Source organism: Engystomops pustulosus, chromosome 5, assembly GCF_040894005.1.
Source record: "Engystomops pustulosus chromosome 5, aEngPut4.maternal, whole genome shotgun sequence".
NCBI lineage: Eukaryota > Metazoa > Chordata > Amphibia > Anura > Leptodactylidae > Engystomops > Engystomops pustulosus.
Genome location: NC_092415.1, coordinates 166,947,194 through 166,966,758, shown reverse-complemented (window position 1 = coordinate 166,966,758; position 19,565 = coordinate 166,947,194). Strand labels below are relative to the sequence as shown.

General features: G+C 38.8%; 1 protein-coding gene across 5 annotated transcripts in view; it reads left to right on the top strand.

Annotated features, from left to right (window-relative positions):
• CREB5 (cAMP responsive element binding protein 5) overlaps window positions 1–19,565 on the top strand; it is a 328,890-nt gene that overhangs the window by 58,251 nt on the left and 251,074 nt on the right. For all 5 annotated transcript variants that reach the window (XM_072153716.1, XM_072153718.1, XM_072153714.1 and 2 more), the window contains 3 exons: window positions 6,501–6,572; window positions 8,668–8,761; window positions 13,119–13,234. In XM_072153716.1, coding sequence (XP_072009817.1) covers window positions 6,519–6,572; window positions 8,668–8,761; window positions 13,119–13,234 — 264 coding nt within the window. In that variant the 5' untranslated portion in view covers window positions 6,501–6,518. The remainder of the gene's footprint in view (window positions 1–6,500; window positions 6,573–8,667; window positions 8,762–13,118; window positions 13,235–19,565) is intronic.

Below are 19,565 nucleotides of genomic sequence, written 5' to 3'. Positions count from 1 at the left end.
ACTTTGGAGGTTGGGTGTTACATTTTAAACTTTGGAGGTTTAAAAACTCAGGGTGAGTCTGATAGTCCAGGGCAAAGTATTCGATAGAATAGGTGCAGCTCTAAAGAAGTCTTGGAGACGTGAGTGGGAGGTTCGAATTAAGGTAGAGATTAATCTAAGATCACTGGTGGATTGAAGGGCATGGGTTGGGCAATAGACTGAGCTGAAAGAGGAGAGGTAGGAAGGTGCAGCATTATGCAGAGCTTTGTGGATGAGGGTTATTATTTTAAACTGGCAGTTAATTACCAGTTCAAATTATTTGTAAATTTCTAGTAGAAACAATAGAGAAAATATAGAAGTAATTTGAAAAGATTCTCCTGAATTGATGTTTCATAAACAATACAAGTATTTACTAAAATAGATCGGTGACAGGCCCTCCTGGTGATTTCAAGGTTTTGTGCTCCAGGGTTGCATTTTCTAGTTATTTGGAAGACTTATAATAACACGTTCAGAGAGGCTGTTACAAACATATCTATATTTTTTATTTCACTTTAAAAACCACATAAAAAGATATAATTTGTGTTTTTATCCAACATGTCTATTGTTTTCTTAAAACAGCACCACACCTGTAAACAGTTTGTGTATAGTACTGCAGCGAAGCTTATTTTACTACAGTGTAGCTGAGCTCCGTTAACTTTAAAAAAAATGTAAAAGGTTTTTCACATAAGCGAGTTCTGAAAAGCTGTAAGCTTTGCCAAAAATGTTTCAGAAACATTACAGGAAACCACAGACTGTTGGGAGTCATGTCTTTACAATATGCTAACAAATAATGCTAAAGGGTAAAATTCCCTTTGGTTGTTCGTACTGTACCTTAACAGACACATAAAAAAAACGGGACAATTAAAATGAAACTAAATGAAAAACAAAACAAAAAAAGGAACATTAAAGCCACTATCACTTCATAGCATTTTACAGAATTTTAGACATTTTTTCATATTGCCATATTCTGTGCACAATTTTTGCAGTGTTTTTTACCCTTATTATATAATCAATAGACAAATGATTAAATAAAACCAACCACGTTTTGAAATTAAAACAGAGGTTTTTAAATAATGTAATATTAAATAGTCTATAACAGCTGGTTGTGGCACTTAACAGCATTTTTATTAAAAAAAAGCAAAAAACGCATTACAATACAAAACAAAAAAAAAATGTGTTTGTTTTTCATGTGCCTGTAAGAGTCAATGCTTGTGTAGTATATTAGCTGTAGATTCACTCTACTTTTTGTTGAAATTTCTTTCCCAGTAATTGCCATCCCGTAAAGATTTCAAAATTCCACAGAATGTCAATTACCGGTAATTTTATTTTTCTATTTTCACTTTAAAGGGTGATTCCCGGAGCTACTTTATAGCAAAATAGATATTCTATGCAGGTACATGCCAAATAAGGAAGCAAATTCCTATTTGTTGCAAAACTTCATTAAAGTATTTGGCCATTGCAGGTGACCTACAGCTTACATAGAGCACTGGAGATGCTAGGGAATCGCTGCCATATCTATCAACAAAACAATGGTTCACCAGGATGGACCTGGTACTCTTAATATTTTATTAGCACATACCCCCTTTTTATGCTCATACAGCAAATAATTGCATATATTTATCAATGAACACTAGTCTTTGCCATAAACTAATCCCCCAAATGTTGCAATTTGCACAAACTGTGTATTGATGAGACACTGTGGAATTCGGGGAAATATATAAATAAGTTTCCCACAAAGGGACAAGGAAAACTATGCCTCCTTTGCTACCTTGTATGGCAGCCTCCTTACCATCAAGCATGGCTTTCATGGCATGGCATCGCCTAATGATATGATTTGGGATAAAAGCCAAACCAGTGTATCTATTATCGAAGTAACAGATTCCTAACTGTAGACATCGCTTTTTCGACATGGTTGCGTTTCTTCAGTACAGTGCAGGGAACTGGTTTAGCTGAGTCAGATGCTTTTGACTAGGGTCAGAGAGTAAGAGTTCTCCTTGCTGTGACCCCACAGATCACGAAAACTAGGGGTCCAACTGACCCATTGTCGCTCCATGAGAGTAATGGAACAGATGGCCGCCCATGACTGTTCTGCTCCATTAATCTTCATGGAGCTGATGGAGATCGGCGTTTGGTGTTTGGCAATTTCCGTTGACTCCATAGAGATTAATGGAGCATAAAGGTCATGGTCGGCCGTCTGCTCCATTAGTCTGAGGAGCGGCGAGGCATCCATTGGAACCCTAATTTTTCACAATCTGCAGGGGTCTCAGCACTGAGACTTTGGCCAAGAAAAGTTGCACTTTACAGTTGGCTGGAGATACAGATATAGCAGAGCTGAGATTGTTATTTGGCCAAGTTTAACGCTACCACATATGCAGAGGCGTAACTACAGTGGTAGCAGCCATTGCAGCTACTATGGGGCTCGCAGTGTCAGGGGGCCCAAGCATCCAGGCAGGAGCGTAACTTCAGGGGGTGCAGAGTGTGCGGTCGGGGCTTAGGGGGCCCATAAGGTCTCACTTTCCCATATGGGAAGACTAGTACTATGAACTATACATTATAGTCGGGGGCCTGGCACAGACTTTTCACTGGGGCCCATCAGCTTCAAGTTACGCCATTGCATCCAGGATATTGGGTGTGTATATGCTGTATTTCTTTATATAGTATTGTATGTATGTATGTGTGTATTATATATTGCTATATGCATGCATATATGGTGTATAAATACTGTGTGTGATTGTAATTCACATGTGTGAGTATACGAATATGTATATTTTTTTAGTGGGAAGGTGGGCCTCATTCAGAAGTCTGTTGGGGTCCAGCCTATTCTAGTTATGCTCCTTCACATTTGTAGTATATTTTATGAGAAAGAACAGTGATGCACACTTGAAACAGTATTATAAGAATATTTGGGGTTTTATAAATTGAGATATTTGGAAGACTAACCCTGCGCAGAGCTCATACGTCATATGTAAGAAACAGAAAATCACACTACACTGGTAAAAAAAATTGTCTTTAAACATGAATAGGATTATACACAATTTCGATAATAGACCCTTTTAAAGATTTCGGCCTGTAAAGGTTGAAATCATTGGGATTAGGGGATAAAGAATGATTTTAGTGGAAATCTGCTCATTGGCATTAGTGAGCTAAGTGCGTCAAACCAGTGAGAGTTTTTTGGCAAATCATTTTTGCTTGTCATAGGAAATACAATCAGATAGCTGTCTCTCCGTCTATCAAAGTATTAGCTGCTAAAATCCAAACCCTTAAAACCGAGCTTCTGTTTCAATGTTAGGGAGTGGACATAAGTGCTGAAGGCAATCACTTCTCTGCTCCCCTATTCCTTTCTTATGATGTCTTACAGTATATCTTGTTTAATCCTCTATTCACATTCATGATCTTTGATGGAACAATGTATTCTATTATTCATGCCCTTCTTAATGTAATGTTCAAGGAGGCACATTGGTGAAATAGAAGTATCAGCATTTGGAACAAGATTTGGCAAGGCTCTTAACTGTATAGTCATATACCTATTATATTATAATACCTTCTCATTTCTTCTCTCAGCTTTGGCCCTGAAGATTTCTTAATAGGGTTCATGCATAATGCTGAAGGCGTAGTCTGGTGGGTGTTGTTCCTGATGTTTTGGCCTCAGACTCCCAAGCATTGACATTATTGTCAATGTAGCAGCCATGCCAATGTAATATGACATTGTGCTGTCTGTGTGTGATATCAGTATGTGCTGTCACATTATCCATATCCATATATTTATGTCTATAGTATACTTACTATACTATACTATATATAAATTATACCTGTTCAGTATCTTCCCATTACTGTGACATTTTTGTGATATTATCCTTGTGCATAAAGGAGATCAAACAGCCGCAAGCTGATCTTAAAGGCCACATTTCGGCCACATTAAAGGTTTTTTTTTTTTGAAGCCACCGGTGGCTATCGGTGCTAGCTCCAATCGTGGGTGTTACCGGTACTGCCTATGGAGAGGGCTCAGCCCATGAGCCCTATCCATTCATCCGCGGCCTACCCGTGACGTGCTATTACGTCATGGGTTGTGAAAGGGTTAAATAGTTTAAAGGGAGTCTATGACCTTTGTTTGCTTAAAAGGCAGTGGATGCACCCCAGTGTTGTCTAATGCTTCTATTAAGACACATATTTTCCTTATCTGAAGGAGAGGGCTGTGGTCCAGGCAGGAATATCAGTGTAGTGCTCCAGATGTTAAAGGGAACCTGTCAGCAGAAATTGACCTAATAAACCACTATCAGTATGTTGTCATGCAGCTGACACACTATCCAGATCATATTTCTTCCATGATCCAGTGTGGTGGCATCATTCAGGAAATCTACTTTGTAGTGACATGTAAATTGGTTGCATGAAGTCAAGGAGGTGGACAATTTAACACTGAAGTCAAGCTCTCTCTTGACTTGTCCCCTTCACAGTAATTGATGGTCCTTCTTCCAGAGACATCACTAACCAGATCTTCTGAAGACCGATGCATGATTTCAGAGGAGGAGGCATTCAGAGCTTGTCATAATAAAGGGAACAAGTGCTTTGTTGCATAGGGGTAACTATATAAGGAGCTCTTATTTGCCATTGACCTTGCATATCTGTTGCAGAAGTGGTTAAAAACCCCTGGAGCATCAGAAATATTCAGTAAATTGGAGGAGTAGGTGAAATAACAGTATTGTAAAACTCGTACCTTGAGACTTGGTATTAATAATGAGATTATCCAACAGTTTGGTGCTTGAACATGCAACCCTTTAAATGAAAAATAAAACGTCAACAGGTTATAAACCTTTTTAAAACATGCTAAAGCATGTAGAAAGGTTCAACTAGTGAAGTCTCTGGGGGTCTAGCAATTTAAAGGAGTTTTCAAATGGAAACATTTACATTTGATAAATGGATACAGACTAGGGATTCCACTGCTGGGAGGAGCCCCAGTGGTCTCTGTAATAGGGCATCTAACTTTCCCATCCCAAAGGAGACCACTAGATGAAGCAGTGGTCAGACATCAACCCTATAGTCAGGTAATGTGTAATTAACTTGGCTTTCTTCATTGTTTGTTGACTGAAGTTCCCTCATATGAAGCCTCCTTGTGGATCTGGAAAGTTTACTGCTGTCAGCTCTCTCTTCCTGCATGACCCATTTTATTCTGTACTCATGGTACATTTTTCTGAAAAAACATCTGTGGATGTAATTCTCATTGATTTGACATTTTAGATAAAATTCAATATTTATGAAAATGAGTTTCTAGGTGCACAAGAGGTGTGGCCTTACCTACTGGTGCACCCGTTTTCTTCTGCCTACACATCATTTTTACAGCACAGGGTGAGCTGGTGCCGGAGCTTATTTTCGTTAGTGTTTTAAACCGCGGTATCGCGGTTTAAAACACTTTTTAAACTTTATAGCCGGCGCAGGCAGGTACGCGCTCGGTGCTTACCGTGCACGCGGCTACATAGGAAGTGAATGAGAGCCGCGCGCATGGTAAGCGCCGAGCGCGTACCTGCCTGCGCCGGCTATAAAGTTTAAAAAGTGTTTTAAACCGCGATACCGCGGTTTAAAACACTAACGAAAATAAGCTCCGGCACCAGCTCACCCTGAGCTGGTGCCCGGTATTTCCATCAGAAACCTGCCACTACAAGTGGTAGGTTTCCTTTAAAGTGTGACTAAACCTTTGAAGCATTGTTTCTGTTTCAGAAATTAAAAGTGCATAGTAAACTCTGTAATATACTTCATTAAGAAAAAGAGCTTCTTTATGCATTTTTCCTGCTTCTTTATCAAGTTGTTAGCAGTGTTTTTCGCCACTAGGTGTTCAGAGTACTAGTCTACCATAGCTCTATTCATAGCTCTGTGCAGGGAAGACTTAGGTCAGGGAGTAAGGGTTCTCCTTACAGATGCTTTGCCAATTAAGGCTGCTTTGCAGGTGTGTGGAGACTTATAAAAGACCCATTGAGCAGTCTTTGCTTTAGCAGAACTGAAAGTGAGAGCTTTCTTAATGGAAGGGAACAATGGAAATCTAAAACTGTGTTATGAACGTGGTCTTACAGATGTAGCAAAACTTAATGTTACAATGTACAATAGTGTATAACACTATAACAATCTAGATGTAACATACTGTAGCTTCACAGCATCGGCAGGGTCACAAGTTGAAATTCTGTATTCTATGAGGGCTGCGCCAGGGTGGGACTCGTAATGAATATTCATAAACATCCATTTTGCTTAAAATTTTTTGAAGAAATGTGGGAGTGCCAGAAGACAAATAAAGAAAATATTAATCACAAATTATCTGCAGAAAATCATACAGAAACAGCAACGGAAACAAGCATGAGTGGGATATCGCTGTTCTCTTCATCTACTTGTTTTTACTATTGTTGTGATATTTGTTTCATAAAATAGGAATGAGAAACCGATATTTGTGTGAAAAGTGAGAAAACTGTTCTGCAGCTCATTATCGCTATCTCTGCTTCTAGATATATGAAGAAGAAGAGATGAATTTGGAGCAGGACCGGTCCTTTGTATGCAATGCTCCTGGCTGCTCACAGGTAAGACGACAATGGGTCATGGCCAATGTGTCATATCCCTTTCATTATTGCAAAGGTCCCTTAATGATAAATCGAGGGCAAATATCACAGTGAACCTTTTATATGTGATTTATTAATTGTTGTTTCTTATGTGTATATTATTATTAGTATGTGTAAAAACATCAACTTGCAAAGTCTGTAGTTAGGTTTCATGTCAATAGCATCTGTCTATGAAATGCAGGGTGAGAGAGACAGAGGAGGTAGATGATGCCGTGTAAGGCTCATGCTGTAAGAGGGGGCATTGTATGGAGAGCCTGCTCATCAAAGCTATAGCCTACCTATAGATGTAGGCTCGGGGAATAACACTATAGTTATTTTATCACGTATATCCTCCATTTATCACCATCTTTCTTAATGCTCTATCTCTAGCTCCCAGTCTAGCAGCTATGATGCCCCCCATAGATATGGTATCACACAAAGTATCAATCAATACATTGCATTAATGAATCTGGCGCATTCCGCACACTCCACGGGCTGCACATAGTACAGTTTGAACTGTTTTTAATCATTCTGTGACAATTGGGCTCATTTACTAACGGTCCGCAATATTGTCGGAATACCCGGTGATTTCTGATATGCGCCGCATTTAGAGGGGTTTTTGGCGCACACCATCAGATTTTGGCGCATAGGTGCCGGCTTTCACGCGACACAAATTGGAGGACGGGCCAGCGGCCGATCTGACGGATTGGGACAACGTGCAGGATTTAATATTTAAATTGTGCCGCAGTTCCAAACACTTACATAGACCAGGAAGAAGAAGGTGTACTCCGGCGGACCTGAGCAGGGAAGCGACAGATGCAGGAAATCGGGCGCACAATATATAATTTTCTGGCGTAGACACAATCCGTTTTACCGAGGACACATTCCTTTTTCATAGGTGTCAGCAAACTGCCTAAAATTTGCATAAAACCTTCAGTAAAGCCCGTCATTTCAGGTGCAAATTACTCCAGTTTTCTGGCACAGAGAGATTGATACATCTCCTTTACTGTCTACAAGGAGCACTAGAATACTATACACACAAATATAAGACTACTTACTGCATGGGTGCATTTTTAAGTGATGCATATGGGCAGCTACGGTAGGTACTTGACACATATCCCTAGACATTTTGACATTACATTACGTGCATTCTTCTTAAACATATCTTTCTTAGGGCAGTCTTAATTTGAAGACATCACATCTTACTGCTGAGTGATAGCTCTGGCCCATTGTTTTCCAATCAATAGTGACCTCACAGCACTGCCAAGTATCTGCATGTCCTCCTCTCTCCATGATTTGTTGTGGTCACCAGGAGAAGGGATTAGCATTGCATAAACACCATTCAAAACAATTACTTTAAGCAGATGTGGCAGATTTATGCCCAGAAACCCATTCTAGATGCCAATAGTGTTTCTGTATTTTTTTATGAGTCAGTGCTGGTTGGTAATGTTATAGAAATCATCCTTAGATGTACTAAGGCAGATGCTGGTAGAAGAAATCTGTACATACTACTTATTGGGGATTTCTGTATGGGGAACCTTGTGGTTTGCAATGGGATGTTATGAATGGGGGAGCTACTGTGTATTTACAGTATATATAAATACATACATATGTCCGACGATGTCCGTCGGGATGTCCGTAGGGCCCTTAGTAAATGAGCCCCCATGTAAACAACAATGTAGTATTACATGTTGTCATTTAGAGTAAATACATTGTCCACCAGAACAGAATTAGGACATGAGTTACTCTTCATAAAAGATGGCCCAAGCAGGGGATCCCAATGGGACATAGTAATAGTCACTCTCTTTAAGTCAACATCTGTAATGTTGCCCAGTTTCCTAAATTTAAAGATTCCTTAATTGTGCCCGGGTCTAAAGTTCATCTTTTGTTATTGTTGATGCCCAACAAGTAGGTAATCAGTTAAGTATTGTCATGTGAGTGAACCGTCCTTGTATGTAATGTCTAGTTACTTATTCATGTCCTAGATGTCTTTAATGGATCCTGTTACCTTTAGATTGTGTTGTGTGGATAGTCTTTACCAAGGATTTATTACACCTTTATGTTTTCTGTGTTACAGCGATTCCCCACTGAAGATCATCTGATGATTCACAGGCACAAGCATGAAATGACCTTGAAGTTTCCTTCAATAAAGAACGATAACATGTTGTCAGGTAACACTGGAATCACTTAGCTTCTTAGTTTTCAACATGGATTTAACTATTGAACCTTTCATGGTTAAAAGGTGGTAAAATCTATCACAAACAATTTAGGTGGATTTTTCCTTCTTGAATAAAGATTGCATTTTCAATACAATTTTCTGAATGCAAACATAATGCTGCATATTCTTTACTATTTTTCCTGTAAAGTGGTTACATGTTATTTTCCAGTAGTAGTGTATACTTTGTAGAAATACTTTGATATTGCTGTAGTCATACATTTCTTTTGTACTGGATCTTGTCCTTATTTTCTTTATTCATACTAGACAACAACACCTTTTATTTTGTCACTATTTACATATATTTTGCATATTTTGTTATCATTTATTTTCACAGTAAATAGCAGCTTCAGTAGTTTAGAATTCCTTTTAACTCTTTCAATTCAGTAGAACCCCTTGCAAACAGGCTCAGTGTTTCACAGTAGTGTCTGGCAAAATGTGAATACTCCAAAGAACCCCAATGCAGAAAAATGTTTTCAATGTATATTTGATATCAATTAAATATTGAGAAATAAAAAATCTTGTGGTCTCTGAAGGGCTATGACAGCATATGATACGATAGATACAGGCTCGCAAATGCTGTGAATAAAAGACTATAAAAATATGTCAGCTTATAACCTATGCTTGCAGCAATTCTTAGGACATTGATTGGCTTCATAGTTGATATTATGTACACAGGATGTCACAGCTACATCTATAACAACCTCTGACAGGGTGGACTATAGAGGGGCAGGACTGGGTTAACTAATAAATATCACTACCTTTGTAACTCAACTAGCATTAGGACCACTGTTTCCTGGCATCCCACCAACACCACAAGGTGTCCATCTATGGGGCAGATTTACTTAACCGGTCCGGTCGCGATCCCGCGGGAGGTTTCCCGATGAGGATTCGGGTCTGCCGCGATTCACAAAGCCTGTGCGCCCGAGTTCCTGCATACGTTGCTTCTGCGCCGAGGTCCGCTGGAGTTCACCTGCTTCTTCCCGGTGCTTGTAAGTGCGTGTCTTGCGACACATTTCTAAATGTTAAATCCTGTGCGTTGTCCAAATCGGTCGGGTTGTCCGACGGCCCATCCCCCGATTTCTGTCGTGTCCAAGCTGGTGCCTATGCGCCAAAATCCGATCACGTGTGCCAAAATCCCGGGGCATTTGCAAAATGGAAATCATCGGGAAACCCGTCAAAAATGCGCTCCGCGGACCCTTAGTAAATGAGCCCCAATATGTTCACTGCCACAAGGAAATATAACATCGCATGGGAAGGGACTGTGTACTGTGAAAGTTGGGAGCCAGGGGAATGCAGGGAGTTGTGGATCACTCCATTATGACCCTCACCCAAGATGTTGCCCTTAGAAATCATCTGGAAGCAAAATAACCTTAGGTTCATTACAACTGAACAGTCAATAATAAATATAGTAGACCCCATGTGACAATGAGAGGAACAGAGATTTTCCTATGAAGACTATAAAACGTCTAAAAATGGCATTTAAAAACAAGTCCCCGGGTTACATACAAGATAGGTTCTTTGGGTTTGTTCTTAAGTTGAATTTGTATGTAAGTCGGAACTGTATATTTTGTAATTGCAACTCCAGCCAAAATTTTTTTGGTCTCTGTGACAGTTTGATTTTAATCCTTTTGGATTGTCATAAGACCCAGGGCTAACAATGAAGCTTTTTTGCAGACACCTGTGAAAACTGTTACTGCTGATCATTGTAGTCTGGGGCTAAAGTACAGTAAATTACCAACATCCAGAGGTCCGTTTGTAACTTGGGGTCATCTGTAAGTCGGGTGTTCTTAAGTAGGGGACTGCCTGTAGTCACTCCAAATGATTCCTAATGATTCATCCATGCAAATATATAATTAACATAATTATTCCAATTAAAATAATTGGAGAATAAATACCGAATATAATTTCTTAAAATTATCTGTGACCGAATTATTATTTTTATTTTAAACAATGTTTTTGAAGAAATGAATCTCGTCTAGCGCTGTTACACAGATTCTAACAAACCAACTGGAAACAGTATGAGAGGTAACAACTACGTGAAGCAGGTGTAAATTGAATTGTAGTTCTGTAGAAGGGAAGAAATATCCCAAAATATCCTCAATTCTTATTTCTGTTTGCTCATTTCTTGTGAATAAAAAAAAGACTTTAAAATGTTTCTTTATGTTGCAGTATGTTTATTGTTTAAGTGAATTTGATAAACTTTAATGATCAATAACTTTTCAACAATCTATAGAACCCATACTGATTATCAGGGTTATTATTTTGTTTAGAAAACAATATAAGCTTATAGGTCATCAATTTCACATTGGCACCGAAGAAAACAGAGAATGTTGCCAAAAGTCCAGGTCCAGGGCCATATGACTGTTTGTACTTTTTAATGTAATATTATATTTGTATACATCCCATATGATTTATAAAGCGCTGCAGAATATGATGGTGCTATATAAATAAATATTATTACCTTATATACTCGAGTATAAGCCTAGTTTTTTAGCACAAAAAAATGTGCTGAAAACCCAAACTCGGCTTATACTCGAGTAAAAAATATATAGGTTTTACCAGGTTTTTGTGGTAAAATCAGGGGCTTCGGCTTATACTTGGGTCGGCTTATACTCGAGTATATACGGTATTATTTTTGAACCTATTATTATTATGTATTCAGAAAGTCCTGTATGTAATCTGTACTATCTATTAATCATAATGTAAAGGCAGAATTTAACACATTTTTGAATACTGATTAAAAAGATAGAACAAAAGTTTGCCACGGAAGTAGGTGCTGTGACTCTTGAAATTCAGTTTTCAAAGCCTCTTATTTGCGTGGACATAGGTGCTGTGACTCTCATGATCAGTCATCTATGAGATGTTTCTTCCCTTTAGTTTGAGTACACCTGTGGTAAATTCAATTTTGGCATTAAAGACCCTCCCCTGTCTATATAAAGTTTTAAAGCTGGCAATGCATATTAGAGAAAGTAGCAAGCCATCTGGACCAACATAAAACTTGTGGAACTTAGGACAGGATTGTGTAGAAACACAGCTGTGGACTCAAACACAAAATAATTGAGAAGATCAATGTGGCCCCCATTATTGATAAAGGGGAAAATTAGGAACAGCATGGTCCCAGGATTTGGCCACCCCATTGTACTAAGCATTCTATAGAGAAGGGCCTTGGCAAGAGAGATGACCAAGAACACAGTAGTAACTCTGGCTAACCTCCAGAAGGTCAACCATTACTTTAGGATTCCAGTAATCTGGTTTATGGCAAAATGGCCAGAAAGAAACCTCTCCTTAGTAAAAGGCACATAAATGCCCACCTATACAAGGTAGCTAAAAGAGGCGTGGTTTCCTTATTCCATCCTGGAGAACTTTGCATATGTTCCCAGAATCCCCTAGTGGAGCATCCATGGCTGTAAGACACCACACGCCTTCATGGTGGCCTTAATTGGCAATCTCCATAATGAGAACTTTTACTTCCCGCACCTACAGTTTGGACAAAAGCACCAAAAAACTCTCAGACTGAGAAACAAGATTCTCTGGTCGGATGAAACCAAGATGGAACCTTTTTGATCTTGATTGTATGTATCATGTATGTAGGAAATCAGGCAGTGCTCATCCACTGCCAGACATGATCCCTGCAATAAAACATGGTGGTGGCAAGCAGCATTTTTCTGTGGTGGGGGTTTTCTGCAATTTCAAAGCTGGAGATTCTAGGCAAGTGGTGGTTAACCCATGACACAGGTGCCAGAGGTGGCACTCAGAGCCATCTATGTGGGCACCAAGGCCGTCACCCCAGCACAGAGTTCACCAGAAAGCACTCAAGGCACTCAAAGCACTCCTACTACAGTCCCGGGATACTTAGGACATGCCATGTACAGTGCTATTCTAAAGCTACCACCTTTGGTTTCTCTGGACCTCAGGAGGAGTAAGGAGATGTGGACAGTGCTGTATTATCATTGGAGCTCCTGCTACACATTTCTTCTTTGTTCAGGGGACCCTGAAGGGAAGCTACAATAATAATCCAAATTTCTCCTCCTTTCAAGGGTCCTAAGGATGCCAATATGATTGAAAGCAGGGAAAATTAAGTTACTGCTTAAATGGCCATGTTTATTTATGTGATAAATAAGTTGAATTTTGTTGTAGTTTGGGCACTTGGTTTCCCCATCACTGTTGTAGGCTATCTCAATCCAAGAGATGAGATTATTTTATAGATCCATTAAATCGATACTGTGAACAATAAAAATGTATGTAAGTTTGCCTGTACATGTGATGGTTTATCATTATTTCTAAACCATTGTCTAAATCTCCTTCCACAGACCAGACACCAACTCCAACACGATTTTTAAAAAACTGTGAGGAAGTGGGGCTCTTCAATGACATTGACTTGGAGCATGAATTTAGAAGTGCGCAAGAAGAAGAAAACAGCAAAAGGGTAAAAATTTTAACTGTATTCAGATCAAAGCCATCCAGATCACAATAGCTGGAATATCAGCTTTCATGAGACCGCTGAACACACTGATCACATAAATTACATTAAAGAGAATCCAAGACATAATTTAATGACATATAAAAGGAGGAAATTCCAAAAATGTTGTGGTCTAGAATACGTTGTTGCAATAACAATCTTAGCAGGGCCCTCACTCCTATTGTTCCATATGACTGGTTGTACTCTGTAATGTAATATTATATTTGTATATGTCCCCTATGATATGTAAAGTGCTATAGAATATGATGGGGCTTTATAAACACAGATTATTATTATTAATTATTATAGTATATAGTTTATGGTAATAGTGCAACTAATGATTTAGTTGCACTTTAGGGCACTAGTGCAAAAGCTCAACTCAGGCCCGTCTGTGACTTTCACATTCAATAACAATAATATTTATATAGTGCCATCATATTCCGTAGCACTTTACATATGTTAGGGAACATATACAAATAAAATACTATATTATTATATTACTGGTAATGCAGACAGTGAAGAACATACAGGGGCAGATTTAACATTGTGTGACAGAATTCTGTTTTAATTTAGTCCCTGCTACACTTCAACCACCCAGGGCCTTCGATCATTTTTTCCTTATCAGCTACGTTACTCCTGGGTCCAGCAAATTGTGGAACCCTTAAAGGGGTGCTCCCATTTTAGCTAATTAATGTCATTGTTTGTATAATAAAAAGTTATACAATTTTCCAATATACTTTCTGTATCAATTCTTCACTGTTTTCTAGATCTCTGCTCTATGTTTACTTCCAGTTGACAGAGATCTGACCATGGTCACACAGTTGCACGGCTCATTATATCACAGACAGTAATCAGAGCTGTCTGATATAACAAGCCGTGCACCTGGGTGACCACGGTCAGATTTCTGTCCACTGGAATTAAATATAGAAGCTTTCTAAAGAATAACAGCAAGCAGAGATCTAGAAAACCATGAGGAATTGATATAATTGATTTATTATACAAACGATAACATTAATTTGCTGAAATGGGAATACCTCTTTAAGTGATCTGCTATTGCCCTCTAAAGAAGCTTATCCTCATTTACATGTTTTCAAAGTAAAGTTTTGGCATGGAAAGAACAACTGGATAGTAAAATCAATGGTATGGTTGACATGCATGGGCATAGGCAGTTAGTTCTGGTAGATATGAATGTGCTGATGAATGTTAAATAAGAAAAGATGAATATTTGATAATTTTAGGTTTTATACCCCACACCCCAGGACACAGCCCAAGGCTGACAACTCCACCCATTTTGTATTTGCTTGATGCAGGTTTGTTCCTGTTTATGACTACAATTATACCTGAACCTGCTTTATCCATGAGCTACCACTACACTACTGACGGAGCTGTCTGCTCTTTGTCCTATGTGAAGTCCTGCGACAGGCACTGCTCCTATCAGGTGATATATGGGGGTGCCGGATGTCTGACCCCACATTTTCAGGAATTAATGACCGGTTATTTAAATTAGGCCATTATACATTTGGTCATGGAAAACTCATTTATCATCATTTATAAAGCAACCACATATCGAGGACCACAATAGAACACTTGCTGTCTAGTTTCTTCCTAGATTACAGCTGATTTCCTAGAAAGAGGTCACTTTTTCATCCGCTTTCAGTATTGTGGTTAACCACCAGCTTGAGGACTAGTTACATTTCTCACAATTTTTGTTAAACATCCGCCATATTTAATCAACGTAAAAAAAACTAACTTTAATGTGAATGAGAAATGGCAGGGGGTTGATTCTGGGTGAGTGCCGCGTAGAGGGTAATAAATCAGGTCCGCATTTCAGAAGATCATGAAGATCAGTTTGGGAAACTCCAGATGCCATTGTTAAAACTAACAACTTGTGCCTCGCCTAAGCTTACGTTCTGTGGAAAATATAAAACATTTTGAGTTGAATAATGTATTAATTTTGCTACAGGTGGTTAATAAATGTCTCTTGTATGACTGCTGGAGATGAACATGAACACATGGATTGATTTTCATTCATCCAAGCCTTTGCATGCTTAAAGTAAGCCTGCAACTGGAACAGGTTACATGCTCTGTAATAAGAACCACATTTGTGTAAATGGTGAGCACGAGCACAGTTTTATTATAATGTCAGCTATTCTTTCCCAAGACCATTATGCTCATTTTTGCTCTCAGAGAGCCATGGACAATCTTTGGATGATTGACCTCTGTTATAAATCATTATATTACAGAGAAAGTCTCTTTCTTCATTTCAGACAGAAATATAAAAAAAAACGCTTCATGGGATACATAAGAATTAATATTTGTATTATAAGAATATGCACAGTGCATTTTGCATTAAATACTCAAAGCTCTCTGATTTTTCTATTCCTTCCCCAAGTATAAACAATGGGACACATTTACTTAACTGTCCGACGGAGTTCACTGACGATAATGCCCTGTGCCGCGATTCACTAAGATTGTACGCCCGTTATCCTGCCTGTGTCGCTTCCCCGCTCAGGTCCGATGGAGTTCACCTTCTTCTTCTTGGTGCAAGTAACTGCATTGGATTGCGACACAATTTGAAAGTAAAATCCCGTGTTCAGTCCGAATCAATCGGGTCATCCAACGGCACGCCCCCTAATTTGTGTCGCATGGAAACCAGCGCAGCTGCGCCAAAAACTGAATGTGTAGGACACAATCCCAGCACAGACACCTGTTAAATACCTATCCAAGTCGTGCAATCCCCAAAAAAGACATTCCGACGAAAGTGCGATCTGCGACCCTTAGTAAATGAGCCCCATTATGTCCCCTAGAAGTTTATACGGGAAGGAGATGTGTCTTTGATTGTTGCATGAAGATAAAAAGTTAACATGTCCATATAGAACACAATTTACATATAAACCATATAACAGAAAAAAAACCCCATCAAATTGATCATTCCAATTTGTGGTAAAATGAAGAGTCATTGGCTTATATGACATTTAATTTCTTTAAAGGACATCTACCACCAGGAGCAAGGATTGTAAACCAAGCACACTTACATGCTGGTGTATGCCCTCTGGAAGGATCTGATCTTCTTTAAGCTTCTTATGACATGTTTTTTAAGAAAAGCCTATTGAGCCCAGAGCCCCTCATTTGCATATTTATAAAAAGCCTTTTTTGGGAAATAAACAGGGCATAAAAAGCTAAAAGAAGAGTGGATCCTGCAAGAGGGGGCACACACCAGCATGTAAGGTAAGTGTGCCTAGTTTACAATCCTTCATCCTGGTGGTACATGTCCTTTAGGCATTTTCCACATTTTTAACTTTCTATGCAGAAAATTTAAAGGGAATCTACCATCAAAATCCACAAATCAAAATAAACAAAGGAGACGTACTAATAGATCCAGGCACCATGACTGTGGTAATCATCTTGAATGTGTTATCCATGGCCTCCTTCCGTCTAAAATCAGATTTGAGAATTATGCTAATGAGCCTGAGGGGCTACCCTAGCCTTTTTCTTTCTTTACCACTGTTTCACTGTATCACCTCCCCCTTATTCCCTCAGCACTTGCACACTGAGTAGGAAGTGCTCCTTCAAAGGATTTCCAGTGAATGGGTTGTCCCATTCCAACAAATAAATATTCCTGTCTGTGTAAGGAAAAGTTATACAATTCTCCAATATACTTTCTGTATCAATTCCTCACAGTTTTCTAGATCTCTGCTTGCTGTGGATAGATCACTGTCTTTGGTCATGTGATGTCACACAGGTGCACGGCTCATTAGTTATCACAGAGAGTAATTAGAGTGTGTGTTATGATGTACATTGATAAAATGTATGACTTTTCATCATACTAAAAATAACATTTATTTGCTGGTCAACCACTTTATATATAATTTTATTTATAACTTTATATATAATTTTAAAGTAAAAATCTATTAAAACAATGGAGAACTTTCAGTGGTTTTATACATGACCCTTTTGTGGTGCAGCTGCACTTTTCTTCATGCAACACAAATTAGGGGGTTCTCCGTGCGCCAGATTTAACATGCAAAGTCTGACAGAAATGTGTCACACGCCCCATGTTAAAGGTGCACCCAAAAAACAGTGGTGCACTCTGTCGGGGCAGTGCACAGAGTGTCAGATTCATGAAGAATCTGCGCCAGAAATCCTGAATCTGGCCCCCACTGCATTATACACAGGCAAACTACAATTAGTGTAGTTTGCACTGTTGTTAGTAAATTTGGCCTATTGTGTTATTATTAGAACCACTATTGTCCAACAAGTTTGGTTAGGTGGTGAGAATGTCCTGGATTGATCATCAAGCATTGGCTACTGTAATAAATTTTCCAGATTTAGAAATTTTCTTCCCAATGTTCCCTATAAAGAATCAGAATGATTATATATAACATTATAGTGAATCTCTTACCAGTATTGATGGGAACCATTCAATAGGTGGAGAGAGAAGCATCCTTTTTAGCTCAATGAGCCTCTGTACATTCTTGTCTTTTCTAATTCAGCTGCTGATGTATCCACCCTCCCTTCTCTGTAGACTTCTGTGTTATCTGATTCAGAGTAAATGTTAATATCATGACAAGGGGGAGAAGGAAAAGAGACTGAAAAATGGAGAAATAAAGTTTTTACTCGGCTATATTTTTCAATTTAATATTCGCTCTTTCTATTAAAGTTCGAAAACCAAGTGACCATGCGGTAAATGGTCACTCCCTTTATCTCCTGACGCATACATGACCTTATAACGGAGTTGTATTTATTTTATTTATTGTGTTGTTTGGCCATAGAACCAGCAATTGAAGTTCTATTCTTATTTTCCTTTTTACTGACCAACCTGAATAAATCTTTAGGTATAGAGAATGGTGTATACATTTTCATATACTATTTATAATTAGTTATGTAAATTGCCATCAGGTGCTATGAGTCACTTTCGCATGAACTGTGCTTATACAAGCATGAACACCTCACTCCTTGTGTATTTTCTTTAGCTCTCCCTAGTGCTGATAGATTAAAGTCTCTAAAGAAACCAAAGCGCTGTGATTATGGAGTGGTGATCTTCCTGAGGAAAAATATGCTACACACAGTGAGGAAACAAGTCAAGGCCATGGAATAGTGCTGAATTTCCTCTCCTATTCACATTAGGAAACCTTGACTGTCCAGTGTATTTGCCAGGTTTAAATCGGAAATGTTGTGGAAGGACGACTTTATTTCTCAATAGAAAATATACTGATGGATGTGAAATTCTTACTTGAAGGTTGACACTGGACCAATGTACATCAAGGGATTATTTTGCTGGCACTAGATATTAGGCCAACCTCAGCAACCAAATTGTTAACAAAGAACGGATATAGTTAAAAAATAAGGGAAAAAATCACATGGAAATTTACTGTAACTGCAGATATTATTAAATAGAATCTGCCACGGTTACCAGCAGCAACAACCATTTATTTTACTACTGTGGAGCTCATGTATTGGTAAGAATCGAAGCCAGGTTCCCCCCAAGTCTACAATTTACATTAACACTGTTGCCGTGCCGTTTCCATATGATCCATTCTAGAAATTGGCAGATGGGTGTTGTGGGTTGGGGATGATACTGGCCAATTACCTCTGATACCATGACAATGCAAGGACATTCCCCCAACTGGCAACGCCCACTTGGTTAACTACTCAAACAAAAAATTTGCATATCATAGGATTATTTGAAAAGATGATTCAGAATGGTTATTTCATGTGGAATGAGATTATTTACTAGAAGAGTTGACAAGTCCTCTTAAAGGTGTATTCCAGGGTTTTATTCGTGATTACCTATCTTTGGGAATCGTTAAAGGGGTATTCCCATCTGGGCATTCACATTTAGTTTAATTCATTTGCCATTTGTAAAAATTTCTTCAACTATATGTTATTAAAAAAATTTTACTGTATGAAGATAATTTCTCATAAATGTGGCCATAGCTGGATTGAACAAAGAGTTTGCTCTGGTGCGTGACTGCTCTCAATTCAAGACTGCTGGAGCACCTAAAACAGCCAAGTCTATACACTCGCCTGAATGGACAGTGGTCACTCATGCACACCAAGCTCAGCATTAGACCTGTTAGGAGGAAGGTAGTCACAGGACCCCAGTTCTCCGAGGGATATGTCATATATAGTGATGGCACCGATCGCAAGTTTTATCCATTAGATGCAGCGGGCAAAGCCACCTGTGGCATGTAATTGCCGTGATGTTATGGAGAGCGTCAAAAACGTTGCCAAGATGGCACCAAGCAAGCACCGCCAGCAATTACATGCATGCAAAGGATGTAATGGATAACACCCA